We start from the raw sequence: 20,223 nt of genomic DNA on the forward strand, positions 1-20,223 counted from the left end.
GGTTGGGTCTGGGAGTTTCATGTCAGTGAGTGAGGGAAGGCAAAGCAGCTTTATATTCTATATCATTACAAGTATTAGTATAATGATCATATTATCTGTAATAATCAAGCTACAAACAAATGCAATCACTGTGACTCTGGGCTTTTTTCCTAGCTCTACGAGGTCTCATTCCCTAAGCTCTCCAGTGGGAGAGTTTATCAAGATTTTCTGGGAAAGTAATGAGTTTATTATTGTTGTTGTTTTAGGGTTTGGGGTTTTTCTGGTAGACTGGGCGAGGTCTGGAACCTACCAGCGACAATGGTATGTTTCTATTTTTTATGGTTGGGTCTGGGAGTTGCATACCAGTGAGTGGGGGAAGCCAAAGCGGCTTTATCTTATAGATTATATTACAAGTATTATTAAGAAATGGCATGGTGTGACGTATTAATCATTATAATATAAAATATAGTATCAATCAGTAATAATCTCGATTGTGCACCCAATGCGTGGCTTAGAACAGAGCAAGTAAGGGCAAACGGCTTCAAGCTCTGCTACTGAGCATGCCGCATTATGCATGCAGGGCGATGTAGCGATTGCAGGCGGGCTTCCCTGTCGTCACGTGATACCGGCACCAGCGCGCCTTGCCCCTCAGAGGCCTCTGGGAGATGAAGTCCGCGCTGCAACATTTGGAATCAGCAAAAGCGAAGCAGGTTCTCTCCCTCTCTATCCACAGAATTTCTAATTTGCATGTACACGTGTGCCAATGAAGTTATTATATGAAACAGATATATTCAAGTATTATGGATATTATATACGCGTATTAAAATGTAATTATATTTTATTTTGAAATGCATGGACATTCTTACCCATCAGAGACTCAAGGTAGTTCATAGAAATGCTTTTTCTTTTTTAACCATTTCATTCAAAAGCCTCTCCGCTTTCTCCTTCCGAATTCCTCAAACATGCCACCTCTTTCCCTTGGAACCTCCCCTTTCCCCCACCTTCTCCCTACTGCAGCCAAAGCACAAAATGTTATTTTGTTCTTCTTGACCCTGCTTCCCCCACCCCACACCCCAGTTTCCCTGCTCTTGCTAGATTGGGTGCATGAACTGAACCACCAGTCGAGAAAAAGCCAACCACAGACAAGACGGACACATTTTTCCCAGGTTTCCCCCCCACTTTTAATTTCTACAGCAACATAATTAAATACAGAGCAACGTTGGCCCCAACCTTCTGCACCCCACCCCACTTCCCCACTGGCATGTCCCTTCCTCGGCCAGGTCAACGGGAAGGTTCTCCATCCACGGCAGCAAGGGGAGAGGGTAAGGGAGGGGCCCTGAACGCATCCACGGCCACACAGCCTCGTCCTGGGCAGCATTCGAATCGGGGGGCCCGAGGCGAGCAGCAGACCGGCCAAGAAGGAACAGTGCACTCTTGGGCTGTGGGGGGAAAGGGGGTGGGCGAGTGGCGGATGTGCGTGCAGGTGCATGCACAGAGATGTGGGTGTTGCTTCCCCCCACCCTGCCCGGTTCCAGCCACCGTTTACGTCCCACCTGGCACTGGGGCAGGCCCAGTCGTCGCTGCTTGGAGTTCCAAAGTGCTTTCAAGAGGGGGGGTGGGGGGGTGCAGGGAAGGATTGGGCCAGCCTGCCTCAGAACAGGCACACAATTCGGAGGAGGAAGGGCTGCTTCTCCCCACCCGGAGGACTCTCTTCTTCCCCTCCCAGCAGCAACGCCGCCTCCTTGCGGAAGAAGGGAGCCCGACGGAAGACGGGCAGTGCTTGGCCAAGACAGGCTCGCGGCCCAGGGCAGAAAGCCCAGCGGCCCCGCTCTTGCTGCTTTGGCCATGCCCATCCAACGCCAGCTGTGATTTATTCTGGCGAGAGAGGATGGGTGCTGTCATCCAACAAGATGGGGAGACCCCAAGGTTGGAAACCACCGATCGAGGGCATCAAAAGGGGTGCGGGGTGGAGAAAGAGGGCCGAGGGGAGCAGACGGGCACACGGGACGGCAGCAGGGACCAGGACGCTGAAGCAACATCTCCCTGAGGCCAACACACGGATGCGAAGTGACAGACGGGGGGCAAGGGAGGAGGCAGCTGGGGGGGGGGACCTCAGCTGACCAAAGTGCTGCAAAGAATGCTGGGAACTGTAGTTCCTCCTCCTCCTCCATGGAAGGTTACTGCCCCAAGGAGTGTACAGGATGCCCAGGCTGAGGCAAGTAAATTGGGCCAGGGGCCTTGGATCCGGGAGAGGCAGGACCCTCCGGGCTCATGAAACGCCGCCTTCCAGTTCCTAGGTCTGGCCCAGGAAGTTGGCGTGGGAAAGGCAGAGCATGCTGGGACAGAGGGAGGTCACTTGCCAGCGCTCCGGGGAGGGGACGATTCCAGAGAGGGGCCCCATAGCTCCTGTCACCCCACGGCCACTGAGGAGGGGCACAGCGGGAGGGCTGAGGGGACCCAGAACGTTTCTAAGGAGTGCAGACTCGGGCCCCTGGGTCCGGATAGGCGGACCCCTCCTGCTCCCGCCAAGGCAGCCAGCAGCGGAGGGATCCCAGGGGGAGGGGAGGGGAGGGAGAGGGCCGGCTTCAGAGCCCCTACGACTCGCCCGGCCACGACACAGTCTCGTTTCCAGCCACAAGGTGAAGACAAGTGTAGCAGCAACATGCCGGCCGTCGAGAGGAAGACCGAGTGAGTAAGTGAGCGAGTGAGTCTGTGCGAGTCCGCCCAGGGGCAGTGGCAGCGGCCCCAGCCCTGTTCAAGGGGCGGGGTGTGTGTGTGTGGGGGGCTCTTCCGGGCGGCACCTGCTGGCGGGCAGCCCGACACGAGCCCGATCTTCGTGCCCCGACCCGGGCCGAGCCGGAGCAGATGCTGCCGCTCCTCAAGCCAGCAGGGAGCTTCGGCGGGAGAGGTCGACGTTGCTGGCGCTGAGGCCCCGGCTCTCCGAGAGGCTGCTGGGCAACTGCAGACAGAGCGAGGAAGGGAAGGAGCCCACGGTCAGTACACGGGGAGCTGCCGCCGAAGCGAGAGCGATAAAGATGCCGTTTCCGCTCAGGGTCAGCCCTACCGCTAAGAGAGTGGGGAAGGTTCTGGGGGTGCCACTGCCACCTGATTCCCCCCCCCAGGCACCAGAGCTTTGGGGGCGGGGGGGGGGTCCCCCTGTCCTAACCGTGAAGCTGGCTTCATGACAAGTGTGCCAGTGCAGTGGTTAGAGTAGAACTGTGGAGACCTGGGTTCAAGTCTGTACTCAGTTTGGTCAACAGAGGACGCGGCTGTGCGCCGAGTCAGACCCTTGGTCCCTCTAACGCAGTCTTCTCTACACGGACCGGCAGCGGCAATCCAGGGTTCCAGGCTCAGGGGTCTCTCCCAGGCCTAGCTGGAGATGCTGCCAGGGGCTGAACCCGGGGCCTTCTGCATGCAGAACAGAGGCTCTGCCCCTGAGCTACGGACCCACGACCCGGGGCCAGACACACACGCCCTGGCCGAAACCACAAGGTCGTGGCGAGGAGGAAAGGCTCAGCAACTCGGCACCTTGGGAGGAAGGAGTGGGGTAAGAAGACCATTCGCTTCCAACAGTTCAATCAATCTTGAAAGGGGAAATCTGACCAATCTTTGAGCAATCAATTTGATCAATTTCATTTGATCCCATTTGAAATGTGATTTGTTCGAAATGTGATTTGATTTGATTTGAAATTTGATCAATCCATCTGGAAAGGGGAAATCCGGGGAAACGGCTCCTTATACAAGAGCACCAAAAACCCATCAGGTCTAACCGAAGCCCTTCCTTGGCTCGATTTGGCTGGCTGGGAAGAGCCCCCAGGAAAGCAGTGCCTAACCCCAACGGGACAGGCTTCCCTAACCCCTTCAGGCCCGCTCAGGCTGGGGAGAAGCAGCTGGAGGTTGGGGAACACCCACACACACACACACACACACCGGCACACACGATCCTCCAGGCAAGGCCCCCTTGCAACTCCCCGCCCCATGTACCTGGCTCGACTCCTCTTCCACGCTCTTGTTGAGGAAGTTGAGCGAACTAGCCCGCTTCATCCTGCGGGAGAGAGAGAAAAGCGCCCGAGAGGTCAGGCAGGCTGGCTTGCAGGGTGAAGGAAATGGGATTCGGCCAAGGAGAGAGGCAAATAATACAGTATTGATATTTATATCCCACTTTTCAACGAACGTTACATAAATAAATAAGGTGGCTCCCTGTTGCCAAAGGGGCTCACCATCTAAAAAGAGAGAGAAGATAGGTACCAGCAACAGCCACTGGAGGGACGCTGTGCTGGGGGTGGACAGGGCCAGTTGCTCTCCCCCTGCTAAATACAAGACAGCCACCACTTTTAAAAGGTGCCTCTTTGCTCAGTTTGGAGGGAAATGACTCGGGAACCGCAGCTAGAAACAGACAGCTGGACGAGGTGGGCCTTGGGTCTGGGTCCAACCGGGCTGGTCTTGTGTTATCGGTGTGTCTGTTGGGAAGGGAAACCCCCATGCACAGAGGCAGTCTACCACAGAGTTCCAGCCGCTTAGGAGAAGAATGTGCTGCTTCCTGGGGGCCCCTGGCAGGGGGGCCCTCTGGGGGCCGCAGGATGCTGCAGCCGATAGGCCTCGGCTCTTGCCAGCCTGGAGGCAACTTGCTGCCCTTCTCTGCTGCAGAAGCCGAGCCTTCAGGCCAGTACTCACCCCGGGTTCCTGGGCTCCTGCGGGCTACTCCCCTGCAGCTTCTTGACCAGCATCTCGCTGCTGCGTCGCAGGGCGTCCCGGAGCTTCCCAAAGGAGCCGCTACGCCGCAGGGCCCCGGAGCCCGCCTGGAAGGGGGAAGCGCGCAGAGGAAGGGCGGTCAGCACCCTGACGGGAAGCGAGCCCATCGGGATCCACGTTGCTGACGGCAACTCCCAGAATCCCCAAGCCAAAGCCATCGTAGCTGGGGATTCTGGGAGTTGTAGTCAACCACATCTGGGAATCCCTGTTAAGAGAGGACACTGACCAGGATGGGAGGTGGGGACTAATAGCGTTTGCTCAGCTAGGTGAGCTGATTCTGAGTGGAGGGTCCCGGTTAAGTCCTTATTAGCCCTCTAAGGCAGGCCTGGTCAACTTCACACACCACCCACCCACCCAGCTGGTTTTGGACTACAACCCCCCCAATCCCCAGCCACAGTGGCCAATAGCCAGGGATGATGGGCGGTGTAGACCAACGTCTGCAGGAGGGCCCAAGTGGAGAAGCCCTACTCTAAAGGCGTGCGCTCACCAGTCGCTTGACGTCTGCCCAGTTCATTCTAGAGCCCGCTCAGGCTGAATCGGGAAGACCCCCCTCTGAACGCACATGCGCACCCACTGCCTTGATACTGCCGCCCAGAACAAAGCTGATTCTGCACACCGGTGGGGAAAAAACTAGAAGCGACACTGCTTATTCGCATCGTTAACCAGGAGGAGGTCTTAACCATGGACCATAGTTAAACCGCCCAGCACGGGAATCACACCTGACACCCGGAGCTCTTCGGAGAACCACCAACTCATGAACCCTCCAACCTGGGAATCACTGAGGCCACCCTGAGCTCTTTCGGGAAAGGACTAAAAATATAGTAAGCGCTGGGCTTGTTCTTATGGCTGGCCGCTGGGTAAGACGGCATCCAGCTAGGCTCCAAGCCCTGTGAACACGCCTCCGAAAATGCAGTGCCTCGGCAAAAAACAGGGAAGGGTAGGAAATTGTTTGTGTGCTCGTTGTGATCATTTTTTCAGCATTTTTAAAATGGCAGTTTTAACACTATTCTTTCCTCGACATTTTTTCCTGATCATTTTTTCCTGATCATTTTCTTCACCCTTGGCCGCCGCCCTGCCCAGATCGAGGCGGGGACATGGTCATCCTCCCCGACACCTCCTCCCTTGATTTCTGCCGACACACCACACCTTTCCCTGGGAGCACGCAGGGGGCTTGGAGCCTGGCTGTCGGTGGCAAGAACCAGCCTGCCCTTCCAGCCTCCTGCCGCCTCTTGGGCTTGTCACGAGGTCCACGGATCCGTGCATCGCGCCCAAGACACAAAGAGCCCCGGAGGAGCCCCAAGTGTTTGGGCTTGCCCAGCATCTCAGAGACCATGACGGAGCAAGGAAGCCTTTTTGCAAGCTCCGCTCCCAAAGGAAAGCCTTAAACGATCCCGGTGGGGTTGGGCTCGGGTCCCGCTGCCCTCACCCCAGACCACTCGGCGGCTCCCTCCTCCGATTCGGTCCCATTTTCGCACTTGCTGGCCCCAGACAGCCCCTCGCGGCTTGGCCGGTGCTCCGAGCGGTTCCCGTCCTTCAGCAGCTCCACAACCTTGCTCTGGTTGATGGCGTCCATGCCCTGGAGGAAGGACGGTGATTAGGCTGGGGGGCACATGGGGAAGGAGGCAGGAGAGGAGAGCTGGTCTGGTGCTAGCAAGCATGACTTGTCCCCAGAGCTAAGCAGGGTCCACCCTGGTTACATCTGAATGGGAGACTATAAGTGTGAGCACTGGAAGAGATTCCCCTTAGCGGATGGAGCCCCTCTGGGAAGAGCAGAAGGTCCCAAGTTCCCTCCGTGGCAGCATCTCCAAGATAAGGCTGAGAGAGACTCCTGCCTGCAACCTTGGAGAAGCCGCTGCCAGTCTGTGAAGACAATCCTGAGCTAGATAGACCAAGGGTCGGACTCAGTATATGGCAGTTTCCTATGTTCCTATGTAAGGATCCAAGGTCCCCAGACTGCTCTCCCAGCCCATGGTGCATTCAGAGAGAGAGAGAGAGAGAGAGAGAGAGATATCCCAGATTCACTCCCTGACAGCATCTCCAGGTAAGCCTGGGAGAGACTCCCGCCCGAAATCTTGGGAAGCTGCTGCCAGTCCGAGTAGAGGACACGGGCCTGGCTGGGCCAATGGTCTGACTTGGGACAAGGCACCTTCCTATATTGCCAAGTCTTTTTGAGGAAAGCGTCCCTATCTAGCCGCCTAGAAGTCTTTCCGACTGGCCACGGGCAAGCAGGTGGGGGGGCTATCAAGCAGACACACCCCGCCCACCGGGATCGCCCTCCCTCCCACCCGCCCCTCACCTGCTTGCGGGTTTTATGGGCGCACTCCTCCAGCGTCTCCGCCGCCTCCAGCTTGCCCTGGCGCCGGTAAAGAGCCCCCAGGCTTTTCAGGGTCGTGTTGACTGTGGGGCTGCGGACAGGAGAGGGGAGACCAGAGACGCCACCATCAGACTAGCCCTTCCTGGCCCTTCCCCCTCAAGGGGATGTCTCCGGAGGGGCTGCATGCTCATGCTTAGCCAGTTGACTGGCGAGGAGAAAGTTTTGATTAACGGAAAGAGAGAGGGAGAGGAAACACAGGAGGTCCTCGACTCCTCAGGGCCTGGGTGTCCCAGCAACTGCAGCTCGGCCCCGAGTCTCAAGGTCCTGGGCTTCTCTTTGCTTTCGAGTCAGAAGCGAGTCCCTCCCGACTTGCTTGCTCCATCTTCAGCCAAGAGGCCCGGAATTTACCTGTTGACTTTGCAGGCCTTGTACCAGCTTCCATATTCCCCATAGGGGGCGCTGTCCTTCTCCCTGCGCTTATCCTGAGGGGACCACAAGGAAGGGGAAGGGTTAAAGGGGAGGGGCTGAGGGAGGGCGACTGGAGTCCTGCCCCCCAAGGCCTGTGCAAGGGTCCCGGGTCCGTCCCCAAGAAGCACCTTGCTGTCCTCCCGCTCTTCGGCGTGCATCCAAATCGGCTTGTTGTCTCCTGCGGAGAAGGAAGGAGAGGCCGCACTGAACACATCAAGGCGCCTTAAGAACACCCAAGACTGAGGCAGACCCTTGGTCCGTCTAGCTCAGGGTTTCTTAACCTTGGACCACCAGATGTGGTTGGACTACAACTCCCAGAATCCCCAGACATGGCCTTTGCGGCTGGGGATTCTGGGAGTTGTAGTCCAACCACATCTGGGGGCCCAAGGTTAAGAAACCCTGGTCTTGCTCAGCACTGCCTACACCAGGCCAGCTCCACCTAGGGTGCCCCCAGCTGCTTTTGGATTACAACTCCCATAATCCCCAGCCACAGCAGCCAACAGCCAGGGATTGATTGATTGATTGTGTTTATTAAAAATATTTCTATTCTGCCCCAAACTTGCATCTCTGGGTGGTTTACAATTAAAATTGTTTACATCAGATCAGTTAACAATTAAAATCATCCAAAACATTTGGGAGCTGTGGGCCAACAGCTGCAGGAGGGCCGGAGTTGAGCAGGCCTGGCCGACCCAGGCTGGCAGCGGCTTCTCCAAGGTTGCAGTCTCTCTCAGCCCGATCTTGGAGATGCCGCCAGGCGGGAACTTGGAAGCTCCTGCATGCAAGCAGGCAGATCGACGCTCTTCCCAGAGCTGCCCCCTCCTCTCAGGGGAAGAGCTTACAGTGCTCGCGTGTGGTCTCCCACTCAGACGCACACCAGGGTGGACCCCGCTTAGCCAAGGGGACAAGTCACATGGGAGCTCACCGTTGACGGATCCGAATTCTCTCTCGTGCGCTCGGGTCAGGATCTCCTTGTAGAGGGCCTCGGCATCTTTGTACTTGCCCTGCTTGAGGTAGCAGGAGGCCTGCACGGGAGGAGGATTCAGAGTCAAGAGGAGCGGGCGGAGGGCATGGGGGTGCCACCCCCTCTCCGGGACAGCAGCCTCCACTGCCAATATCAGACACGGTGTCCAGAGAGCATCTGTACAATGCTTGCCTCACCGGGCCAAATCCCAGTCGGTAAGTAAATTTATTACGGTCCTTCGGCCAGCCTAACATTTAAAATAATACCACTATAATTTACAAAATATTCAAATTGCTCATACAAGCTCGACGAAGTTTGGATGCAACAAAACAGAACTTGGCCACATTCACAGAAGTCACAAATTTAGAAATTGACAAAATCCCAGCCGTCTGGCCTGAGGTCAGCATGGTTGGGGCCCCACTGCATCAAATGCCTGAACGCCAAGGAAGTGTTTTCTGCAGCCAGGGGAGAACTTGTACATATGCCACCCAAACCAGCATCTGCTTTTGTTATTACAGCCCCATGTTATTAGACCCATCCTCGAAAAATATTCTAGGGCACTTTCTCCTCCCAAGGCAGAATGTGCAGCCACGATTTTACGCCATGGGCCCAAAGAAACCTGCTCCCACCTTCCAGTGCTTTGGCCAAAAAGTGCCAAGGGCCACGACTGCGAGCAATGGAGCCTCCAGGGACAGAGGCAGTTTACCTCCGGGCTCTGGCTGCCAAGGGCAAAGAATGGCGGGGTGGGGGGGGGAGGAGAGGGCTAGATGGAACTTGGCTCCGATCCAGCTGGGCTCTCCCCACGTTCTCTCACCAGGTTGTTCTTGGTCTTGGCCACGTTGGGGTCGTCGGGCCCGAGGCGCGACTCGTAGATCTCCAGAGCGCGTCGGTAGTAGTACTGGACCTCCTCGTACTTCCCCTGGTTCTGGCACAGCAGGGCCAAGTTGTTCAGCTGCTTGGCGACATCCGGGTGATACTTCCCGAGGACCTGGGATGGGTGGGGCAGTGATCATCGGGGGCCCAGGGAAACTTCAAACACTACCCCCCTATATCGTTACCACATCCCCGTCACGACTTGAACATCACAAACCATCATTTGTATTTCTAGCTAGGACGGACGCCAGCACAGCAGGCGTCTCTTGAGATCACCCTCCTCTCCCGGAGAAAGGACATTGACTTTCACCCTGGTGGGCTGAACATCAGGGGTGAGAGTGGGCAGAGAGAGAGATCGATCGTCTTTCTGTCTCAAGAGCTTTCCCTATAACATGTTTAGATTGTGAGCCCTTTGGGGACAGGGAGCCATCTTATTTATTTATTTATTATTTCTCTGTGTAAACCACCCTGAGCCATTTTTGGAAGGGCGGGATAGACATCGAATAAATAAAATCATCATCATCATCATCATCTGGGAACAGCCTATATTCTGCGACGATGTCTATAATAACAGCAACACTGATAATAACATTCAGCCATCCCAGGTCCTTGGGAAGGACTCGATGTCTGGATAAAACAAACCAGTCAATAACACCTGTCTGACTGTGTAAATAAATAAAATAAATAATAAAAAAATAAGGTTGCACACGGACCCAACACTGACACACACACACTCTCTCTCTCTCTCTCACCCCCGCCCCCCAGTGAACCAATACCAACAGGAAATCTCAGCTCCCCAACCCCAGAAATCCTTCCTCGGGTACCTTCTCACGGATTTCCAGGGCTCTCTTGCACAGCGGTTCTGCCTCCTTGTATTTGCCCCGTTTCCCATACAACACGGCCAGGTTGTTGAGGGTAGCAGCCACCTGCACGCGAGAAGGCAGGAAGAGGGCCTGAGCAACCACCGTCCCACTCCGACCCGCGGCCCCCAGGGCTCTGCTTCCGAAGATCTCGCGGAAATCTGGCAGGCGCGGAGACCTGGGCGATCTCACAGCTCCCTTTCTTGTTTAAAACGGAGGAGGGTACCATCTTGCCCGCATGAGAACGGAAAGATCTCCACCAGCACCCAGACGGCTTCTGCTAGAGCAGGCCTGCTCAACGCCGGCCCGCCTGCAGATGTTGGCCTACAACTCCCACAATCCCTGGCGACTGACCACTGTGGCTGGGGATTATGGGAGCTGTAGTCCAAACCCAGCTGGGGGAGGGGGCTGAATTGAGCAGCCCTGAGCTAGGGGCTCTCAACGAGAAAGCGTGCATGCGTGTGCCTGTCTGAGGGAGTCAGGCCTCGCTGCTACACACATCCCTTGCTGCCACCCCACGGAGATCACAAAGCATTGTTACAGGGCCACAGAGGGGGCGTCGGCTCAAAAAGCAGCACCCGGCGCTTGCAAAAGAAACCCACGCCAATTGGAAACTTTTACAAGCCACATAGGCACCCTGCTTCCCCACAGGGCGGAGGCAACCCCCAGCCGAGGCTTGTTGGGGGCCCAGAGGGCTCCCGGATGCACCCCTGGGACCAGGCAGGGCACTTACGGCAGGATGGTCCTTGCCCAACGTCTTCTCCCGAATAGCCAGGGCATCGTTGAGGAGATGGGCGGCCTCCTTGTATTTATTCTGGTCCCTGCGGGGCGGGGGGGGGGAGGAACACAAAGAAAAGCCCACGTTCAAACGGTGTAGAAAAGACACACGGCACAGGCAAGAAAGAAAGAAAGAGGAAGGAAGGAACCAACCAACCAACCAACCAACCAACCAACCAACCAACCAAACCATCAGGGAGCCTAACAAGTTTACCCCCAACAAGCTAGGTTCCTCACACAGGGGCCGTCCCAATCCGTTCACATGTGCCAAGCGTACGTGAGATAGTCCTCTGTGGATGATCCCCACCCTCAGCACGCCTGGAGTTGATTCCACTCTGAAAGGCCAAGACACACACACACACAGAGCCCTCTGACCCAACATCCGCTCAAGGCCACACCTGTACACCAAAGCCAGGATGTTCAGCATGGTGGCCACGTCGGGGTGGTCGTGGCCCGAGGTCTTCTCCAGGTCCTCCAGGGCCTGCTTGCAGAGGGGCACGGCCACTTCGTAGCGGCCCTGGGAGGCGTACTGGATCACGAGGTTGTGTAGCGTCCGCAGGCGCGCCGGGATCTCGTAACCGCCGTGCTGGGCGGCTGCGTCTCCACTGCTGTGGGTCTGCCCTGCAGAGGAATCAGCCCCACGAGCTCATGAGACAGCAGGCTCCGTAGCCCGAGCCTCCTTCATCCATGTCCCATAGACACTGAAACCACAAACCCCCTAGGGCTATCCACTTTTTTTTTTAAAGGCCCAGAGTAGGCAGAGAGAGAATCTTTCTACACATTAGTGTAGAAAGACACGATCAGTCCCCTGCTCACTGAGCCAAGAGGCACATTTTAGAAGTGGTGATTCTCTTTATTTAGCAGGGGGAGAGCAACTGGCCCTATCCGTCCCCAGCACAGCAACCCTCCAGTCGCTGTTGCTGGTGTCTATCTTTTGTTTCTTTTTTAGACTGTGAGCCCTTTGGGGAAAGAGAGCCATTCTGTTTATTTATTTACCTGATTTCTATGTGAACCGCTTTGGGAAGCTTTTGTTGAAAAGCGGTATATAAATATTTGTTGTGTTGGATTGTATTATGCATAAACACCCTGGGATTCAGACGATACCAGATTTCTGGACGTGAAGGTTCTCTTTAGCAATCCCATAATCCCAAGCTCCCAATTCCTCTCCCCAGTCCAGATTTCAGCACTCCTCTAACCCTTTACCATGCCTGACAAATTCCTAGAAAGTCTCCACCCCACTCAGATGGCAGGAGGAAGAATCTGGAGGAATCACAGATAAGGCAATCTGAGCAAAATTCACTCATGATCCACAGAAAACACAGGATGCAGTCATTAAGATCTCCACTGGAGGTGAAATGGGCACAAGGAGCTGAAACAATGTGCAGCTAAACTTGCTTCTTGCTAAGGTCAAACAGACGTGACCCAAAAGGGAGAGTCAAGGAGGCAAATTTGGCCTGCATCACTCACCTGGCCCCTGGTCATCGTCGCTGGGGAAGAGGTCATCCAAGGAGTCCTTGGCCGTCTCTCCACTTTTCTCCTCCTGGGCAGAGAGAAGGCAAATCAGGGCTGGAACGCAAGGGGTGAGGAAACAGTAAGGCGGCCTCCTTCCGCCCCCTTCCTCTGGCAAGACACAGTGCTGATGCCCGTGTTTCACCGGAGCTACTCTGACACATGCATCGCACCACTTCTGACACCTACTGATATTTGCTGAATTCGAGCAAGTTTTGTACCCCACCTTTCCCTATTAAAATAAGCACAAGGAGGCTTACAAAACAAGCCACATGAAATAAAAGCGTCATGTACAAGCACAAGCAAATGTTTGAGAACATCATTATAAATGCATCGGTCTGAAAGCAAATGCCACGGATGCAGCTGAGTCACACAAAGGCATTATCAGGCAAAGAATGCAGGTGGGCCCCTTTTCCAGTACAATCACTGAAAGCAGTGGACATCAATTTTAAAAACCCAGTAAAACCCACTTTAAAAACAAGTAAGTGTGTGTGTGTGTGTGTGTGTGTGTGTAAAAATAAAACGGAATTCAGTTTGATTTAAGACAGAGCTCACGGAGACTAATGCCAGCACGCCCAAAACACCCATCAGATGTTATTAAATTCATTTAGAACATTAGAACATAAGAACAGCCCTGCTGGATCAGGCCCAAGGAGGCCCATCTAGTCCAGCATCCCGTTTCGCACAGCGGCCCACCAGATGCCGCTGGAAGCCACAGCCAGGAGCTGAAAGGGGCCTGCCCTCCCTCCTGCTGTGACTCCCCCGCAACTGGTACCCAGAGGCAACCCGCTCCCAAGGCTGGAGGTGGCCTACAGCCCTCCGACTAGTAGCTGTCAACCGTAGCCGTCAACTTGTTGAGGATCTAGGGAGGAACCCGGACTCGTGAATTAGCTTCACCTCATACACTGGACGGCTGGCCAAAGCCTAGCCTCTGGGCATACACAGAGTGCCCACGGCGCAACACGGCCCCCACAAACCCAACTCCGAGTGCCTGAGGTGTGGCGGATGCCGCAGCCCAAGTTCAGGGAGCGTCCCTTCCTCCAGACCAGTCCTGACACGTGCAGCCCGGCTCACTGGGCGGAGGAGGGGGGGGGGGGGGGCGGCCTACCGACGGCGAGACGTCCTCGTCGAATTTCTTAATCTGGTTCATGAACTCCAGGTGCTTCTTCTCCTCCTCCAGCTGGGCCACGGCCTGCTCGCTCCGCTGCAGCTTCTGCTGGGTGGTGGCCAACTCATCCCGCAGCCACTGGTTCTCCTGCACCAGCCGCCGCACCTGCGCCCGCAGCTTCTGCTTCTCCGACTCGACGGCGCTCAGGTGGCTGGAGAGGGCGATGATCACCTGTGATGGGGCAGGAGAGAGAGGGGAGCAGGCCGCCCCCTGGGTCGATGCCATTCGCTCCTTCCGGCGGCTCAGGCAGGCTACCCGCCGGGCGCCCCCCCCCACCCCCCCGCAGCGGGCCTTACCTGGGCCTCGCCCAACCCCAGCTCAATGGCTTCCAGGGACTTGCGGAGGAGGGCGGCTTTCTCCTGGCTGGCGCTGGCCTCCGGCGGCGGCTCCAGGCGGCTGACGGTGTCGACGAGGGCGGCCAGCAGGGAGTGGTGCTCGGTGCGCAGCGTCTCCAGGCCCTGCACCACCGCCTTGGTGCCCAGCACGATCTCGTCCTGGCTCAGCTTCTCCAGCTTCTCCTCCCGCAGGCACAGCATGGTCGCCATCGCTGGGCCCGGGCCCAGGAGGAAAGGGGCGGGGGGAGACGGCGGCAGGTACTGAGATGCCGTTCTGCAACCGGTTTACGTAGGGAAAGAAACAATACAGAACTCATCAAGATGGTCCCCCCCGTCAGAAACACAGGAAGCTGCCATAGACTGAGTCAGACCACTGGTCCAGCTAGCTCAGGGTTGTCTTCCCAGACTGGCAGCGGCTTCTCCAAGGTTGCAGGCAGGATGGAGTCTCTCTCAGCCCTATCTTGGAGATGCTGCCAGGGAGGGAACTTGGAGCCTAGATGCTCTTCCCAGAGCGGCTCCATCTCCTGAAGGGAATCTCTTCCAGTGCTGACACTTCTAGTCTCCCATTCAAATGCAAACCAGGGTGGACCCTGCTTAGCTAAGGGGACAAGTCAGGCTTGCGACCACCAGACCAGCTCTCCTCTCCCCTCCCCAAAGGGCTCGCCATCTAAGAAGAAACACAAGGCAGAACCCAGCGACCTCCACTGGAGGGGTGCTGTGCGGGGGTTGGAGAAGACCAAAATTGAAGAGAATCACCACGTGGGAGGGTGTCGCGATAACTGAGCCGACGGGTTCAAAGAACCGGGGCCCTTGAGCCCCTGAGGGGCCCCCAGCTCCACCCCACCTTATTTTCTTCAGCATCTCCTTCACTCTGAGGGGCCGCCGGAGGGAGGAGTGAACACATCCCTCCCTCCCCTAGCTATGCCCCTGCCACGGACATCAACACGTGGACATCAAACAGGTCATCCCAACCACTGAATGGTTGAAACAGGTCTTGCAAAGCACTGTTATTCCAGGGGCTTTTCTCAAACCTATTTCCCAGCAAAAACCACAAGCTAGTGGTTTCCTGTTGCTGCACCAAGCCTGCCATTTTTTTGCCCCCTTCCTGCAAGTTTCTGCTCGGGCAACTTTGGGGACAGGGGTATAAAGAGATGGTCAATCCAAGCAAAACCACTCCCACAACCACTTGTCTCTTTGCTCAGTTCGCAGAGCCCCGGTGGCAGCCAGTAACACGCGCCATACCAGGCTTGTAGGGTGGCTGCGGTTGCCATTTTGATTCCATCTAAGAAATTCTGGGAAGCACACAGAGCCTCTCCTCCCTTCCATCATCACAAACACCCTGTAAAGCAGGTTAAGTTCAAAGGGAGTGCCTAAGCCAAGGCCGCCTGGCAAGCATCAGGGCTGAGAGGCATCTGATTTCGGACTCCCGTCTCCAAAGCCCTCGCCCAACACTATCGCAGGCGTTCGCCAGCTTGGGGCCCCAGATGAGTTGGACAACTCCCATCATTCCCAGCAAGGTTCCCTGTAAGAGTGATTCCCAGATGTTCACTACAATCCCCATAATCCCTAGCCAAGGCCATTGCAGCTAGGGATTATGGGAGCTGTAGTCAACAACATCTGGGGATCCCTCTTAAGGGAACATGGATTCCCAGCCACCGTGGCCAAAGCCCTGCCTATCTAATACAGATCTGCCCTGTTGCCTGCGGAGGCCAAGGGTGGGCAGGCGGACTCACCACTCGTGCAACGCCTCCTGAGCGAGTGAAGCGGCCAAAGAGGCAAGCCTAGAAGCTCCAGGTTCTAATCTGGCTTCCACCACCAGCTTACTAGGTCGCCTTAAGCAAACCACTTGGTCTCTCTCAGCTTCCTTAGGCCAAGTGCGGACATTCTCCTACTGGCCTCCTCTACAGGAACGTTGTGCCGACTGCCAAGAGCAGCAACGCAGAGGACTCGAAGCACTTAGAGCTTGCTATTGAGGTGCCAAGTCGAACTCTCTCTGGCTGTCCTCCCCAACACCACACCCAGAGCTGCAACCACCACCATCACCACCTCGGGCGGCCTGCGTCTCTGCTAGGCTCCGCACCCAGCAATCATCTGGAGCAGGGCAGGGCTCAATCCGAAGCCCGGCCGGGCCGCAGAACCTGCTGGAGATGCCTCAGAGGGTTGCACGGAGACCCAGAAGCGCGTGATGATTCACCGCTGAGTAACCCCAGCCAGCCCCACCACAGCACCTGGAACTGGAGCAGAAGTCCTGCAGAGGGTGTGACCTGCCGGTCAACTTCAGTTCCAGCATTTTAGGAATGTAAAGGAGCTGGCGGTGGGCGGTGGTGGTGGGGGAGAGAAAGTGGCCTCTCCTTCTGGTGTCCGGTTGCCTTTGTAGTTCTAGGCTCCCCCCAGCAGGTGGCCGGCTCCGGCTCCGGCAAGAGAGACGCATTGCGGCTGGAGGAGTCCCGTGTGCCCAGCAAGCCAAACCGAGGCACAGCACAGGCAAGATGGACTCAGCTGCCCCCTTCTGCCCCGCCCGACACCCCCACTAGCAAGGAAACACACTCTTATCTCTTGCAAGCCACCAGCATCTCCTCCCAACCAGCCTCAGGAACCCCGGCCAAACACCCCGATGGAAACGAACGGCACCCCGTTGCGATAGAAGCAAAGTTCCCCTCATCTTGCTCCAAAGGGCTGTAGGCATGAAGCCTCTGCCTCATATCTCCTCTCCCGCCCAGGTCTTGCGGAGTGAGGGACGGCACCGAAGGCCACAAATCAGAGAAGTTCCACACCCACTCCCCATATCTGGGGTACTGGATTCTTCCTTCTCTCAGGCATATTCGGACTATCTATCTATCTATCTAGCTAGCTATCTATCTATCTATCTTTAAGAACACCTGTCCTTTCTATGGGTCACCTATACCGCCAAGGAAGACACTAAACAACAACCCGTCAGCCTAAATTATGCATCTCCCCGCCCCCAAGTGAGTGGACATTTCTGCATGTATTCCTTTCTCTTGGCTGTTCCTTATTTACGATGCTTCAAGCGAAGGGGTCGAGCAGAAACTGGCAGAAACCAGGGCTTGGGGTGCAGATTTAAAGAGGGAGAGAGAGACAAGTATATAGGCTTCTGAAAACAGAGCAATCCACCCCTACTCTGCCTTGCAGGCTCCAGACCCAACAAGGGGACACTGCAGACCCACAGAACGACAAAAAGGTGCCCCCCAAATCCCACGTGAACGGCAAGCGGAGCATCCAAGCCCTTCAGAACATCATTGGTCCCTTTTTCTGTCATCATCTAGATTTATGCCTATTAAATACTTTCCTGTAGGCCTTGCTTTGGGTCTGAAGCATCCTTTCTTGCGGAGGGGGGGTGGATTTCTTGACAGTGTTCTGTACAGTGCTATTTTGCCCCAAAGGTTTTGTGGGGTGGGTAGGGGTGGTCTCCCATCTGTCTAAACTCTCAAATGTTCAAGGAGGCATCTCCACTCACTCAACCACAGCTTGACCTTCTCCTCCTCCTCCTTCTCTGGGGGTGGCAGGACAGTCTTGCTTTGCCCCCTTTTTTGCTTATCCATCCATCACTCCCCCCTCCTAATTTTGCTGGAGAGGGACCCTAAAGCCCCTTCCCCACCTCAGCGGGGGATAGCCTTCCTTTCTGCTCCAAGGAGACCCCACTTCTCTGCCCCCCTCTCAACTTCATGGAACTGGGATGTGTCCCTGATCACCTTTGATGGTGGCAGGAGACCCCACCCCACTTTATTGGCACTGAGAAGAGAGAAAATTCACCTTCCCTTGTCCTCCAGGGGAAACCTTGAGGCTGCCTCCCACGTGACTGCTCCTTTCAGGAATGGGGGCGGGGAGAACTGCCTCCCCCATAACTTCCCTAGAGATATAGAAACTCGCCTTTCGGAAAGGGGATTCCCTGATCTTCACACCTCTTCTTGCTCAGGGGGGGAGAAGCATCACCTCTGAACAGCTTCCCTCTTCTAAGGGGTTCTCTGGTCCACCCCACAGCTCCTCTCCTCCCTAGGTCCAGGAAGAGAGCTGTACCTGAGCCTCATCTCCTCCGCAATCCAGATTTTGAGGATGGGAGAGAGGGAGGGAGTCATCTTTGACAGATCTCTCATCTTTGGGGAGAGGTATCTCCTCCAGCCCGTCCTCCACTTCTTACCTAAGCAGGCACATTCTAGCCAGTCCACATACTTGGGGGTGGAGTGGGGTGGTGGGCTTCTCCCACCTTGCATATGTGTACAGGAGCTCTCCCCCCACTTCAACACCCCCTTTCTAGGGAAAAGACTCCAATAAAGCTGCCCCACCATATACCCCTTTCCTAGTGGAGGACTCTTTGCCCAGCCCCCACCTGGCTGGGGGGCTCCTGGCTTCTTCGGTCTATTCCGGAACACGCCCCTCCCACCCCACCCCATAACTCTTCTCTCTCAGGGGCTGAGAACTCTCCCACCGAGCCAACTCCCCACCCCGGCTTTTCAGGCAGATCCTGACTGCGATCTGGAGACAGTCAGATTTCTGGGTAACTTCACTCCCTCCCTTTTACAGTGATCTAATAATCCACCACCTCGCCGCCACCCCATATTCATCTTCTGCTTCGTTGAGATAATCGACCCCTACCTGACCCCGCATTTCTTTGTGGGGAAACTCCCATTTACTATCTATTCCACACCTGCCTTTTTGGAGGAGCCACTTTCCTCCCTACAAAAAAAATCCTATTTACCTGGGGAGCCCCACTTCTCCCTCTGACCCTAACTCACCTTCCTTTTGACACAGGGGTGGGGTGAGGGGGGCGCGCAAAATCTCTCCCAATCCCTCTCATTGACCAGGTCTCACGAACACCCCCCCCCGCACTGCCCCTCATCCTTGGGAGGAAGCCTCTCTGCCTGTGGGCTGGCCCCCCTCTCCCTAACCTGGGACCCTCTACCAACCCCCCCCCCCACATATAACTCTTTAGCTTGGGAGGGACTCATCCCCTTTCTGGACCTCTCATTCCCTCCCCAGCCTGTCTAGGGACCCCTTTTCAGGTGGGGGGCAGGGGGGCAAGGGGGCACCCAGCACCCCCCAACATTCTCCTTTCTTAAGAAAGTCCCCCTCACTCTACCTGGCCCTCACCCCCCATTTTTGGTGGGGGGATCCCTTTTGCTTGTGAGGTCCCCACTAGCCAGACCTCCTTCCTTCTTTGGGGGGGGCTATAATACCGCCCTATTCCTCAAGCTTGGGGAGACACCCCTTGCCTCCCCACTGACCCAAGAGAGGCCCCTTTGGCTGCCTGCAATCCATAGCCCCCCGTCCTTTCGCCTGGGTGGGGGGCGCCCCCATCCCTTGCCCAATCCCCCCATGCCAGGGCTTTGTGGGGAGAGCCCCCACCCGCTGTGGGGGGCTCCCCTTGCTGCTACACCCCACCCCCCTCCTTCTCTGAGGGGCCCCTCCCGGCATCCTGGGGGGAAGCCCCCAGCCCAGCATCCCCCACTGTCCCTTCCCACCCCCCCGTACCTGCGCGCGCAGCCTCCGCCGGTGCGGCTCTCAAGCACCCACCTCCTCCTCTTGCTTCTCCAGCAGCCGCCAGCGGCCTCATCCTTCCCAGCAGGCACTGCGGCAGCGGCACCGGCCGGCGTGTGGCTCCGCCCCAAAACAACCAGCTTAAAGGGGAGGGCGCCTCTCGGGATCCCAGGCGGGCTGGAGCATTTGATGTCGGCGGACAAATAAGAATGTGGGCACATTCTCGACATAGAGGGGTGGGTGTCTCTGTATGTACTGTCTAAATGCTCTTTTTATGTGTATGTCGTATTTGGCAGACATAGGAATATAGGCAGCTCGCTGCCATATACTGAGTCAGACCCTTGGTCCATCTAGCTCAGTATTGTCTTCACAGACTGGCAGCAGCTTCTCCAAGGTTGCAGGCAGGAATCTCTCTCAGCCCTCTCTTGGAGATGCTGCCAGGGAGGGAACCTGGGACCTAGATGCTCTCCCCAGAGTGGCTCCATCATCCCCTGAGGGGAATATCTTGCAGTGCTCACACATGTAGTCTCCCATTCAAATGCAAAGCAGGGCAGAACCTGGTTAGCAAAGGGGACAAGTCGTGCTTGCTACCACAAGACCAACTCTCCTCCCATTACAAACGTGTGCACACATATATCTTCTTATAATCTTTGTAGAACTATATTTGACAAATGACGCAATATCATTTGCCAGATACAGTTTGGCAAATGTATACCTCTTTTGGGGAAGAGGCT

The 20,223-nt window shown here is 56.1% G+C and overlaps 1 protein-coding gene across 4 annotated transcripts; it reads right to left on the reverse strand.

The window, feature by feature from the left end:
• Positions 1-1,135: 1,135 nt before the first annotated feature.
• On the reverse strand, positions 1,136-19,619 carry KLC2 (kinesin light chain 2). Of its 4 annotated transcripts, none has more exons than XM_053278607.1 (16): positions 19,526-19,619; positions 13,958-14,270; positions 13,602-13,832; positions 12,452-12,524; positions 11,383-11,605; positions 10,941-11,028; positions 10,172-10,273; positions 9,289-9,462; positions 8,436-8,535; positions 7,642-7,691; positions 7,454-7,527; positions 7,028-7,136; positions 6,158-6,307; positions 4,654-4,778; positions 3,964-4,024; positions 1,136-2,938 (listed from the first exon to the last, which is right to left on the reverse strand). In XM_053278607.1, the coding sequence occupies exons 2-16, from the start codon at positions 14,204-14,206 to the stop codon at positions 2,858-2,860; spliced, it is 1,890 nt and encodes a 629-aa protein (XP_053134582.1). In that variant the 5' UTR covers positions 14,207-14,270; positions 19,526-19,619; the 3' UTR covers positions 1,136-2,857. The 4 variants fall into 4 exon arrangements, with proteins under 4 accessions (XP_053134582.1, XP_053134581.1, XP_053134585.1 ...); XM_053278606.1 differs by having other exon boundaries at positions 19,484-19,615; XM_053278610.1 differs by lacking the exon at positions 19,526-19,619 and adding an exon at positions 17,768-17,789.
• Between the last annotated feature and the right edge of the window lie 604 nt (positions 19,620-20,223).

This window comes from Hemicordylus capensis, chromosome 14 (assembly GCF_027244095.1).
Source record: "Hemicordylus capensis ecotype Gifberg chromosome 14, rHemCap1.1.pri, whole genome shotgun sequence".
Classification (NCBI taxonomy): Eukaryota; Metazoa; Chordata; class Lepidosauria; order Squamata; family Cordylidae; genus Hemicordylus; species Hemicordylus capensis.

Coding starts and splice junctions, on each gene's coding strand:
- KLC2 (XM_053278607.1), bottom strand. CDS start 14,206: ATGGCGACCATGCTGTGCCTGCGGGAGGAGAAGCTGGAGAAGCTGAGC. Junction 8,536..9,288: donor CCAAGACCAAGAACAACCTG/GTGAGAGAACGT, acceptor CCTCCCGTGCAG/GCCTCCTGCTACCTCAAGCA. Junction 2,939..3,963: donor TGGAAGAGGAGTCGAGCCAG/GTACATGGGGCG, acceptor CTCTGTCTGCAG/TTGCCCAGCAGCCTCTCGGA.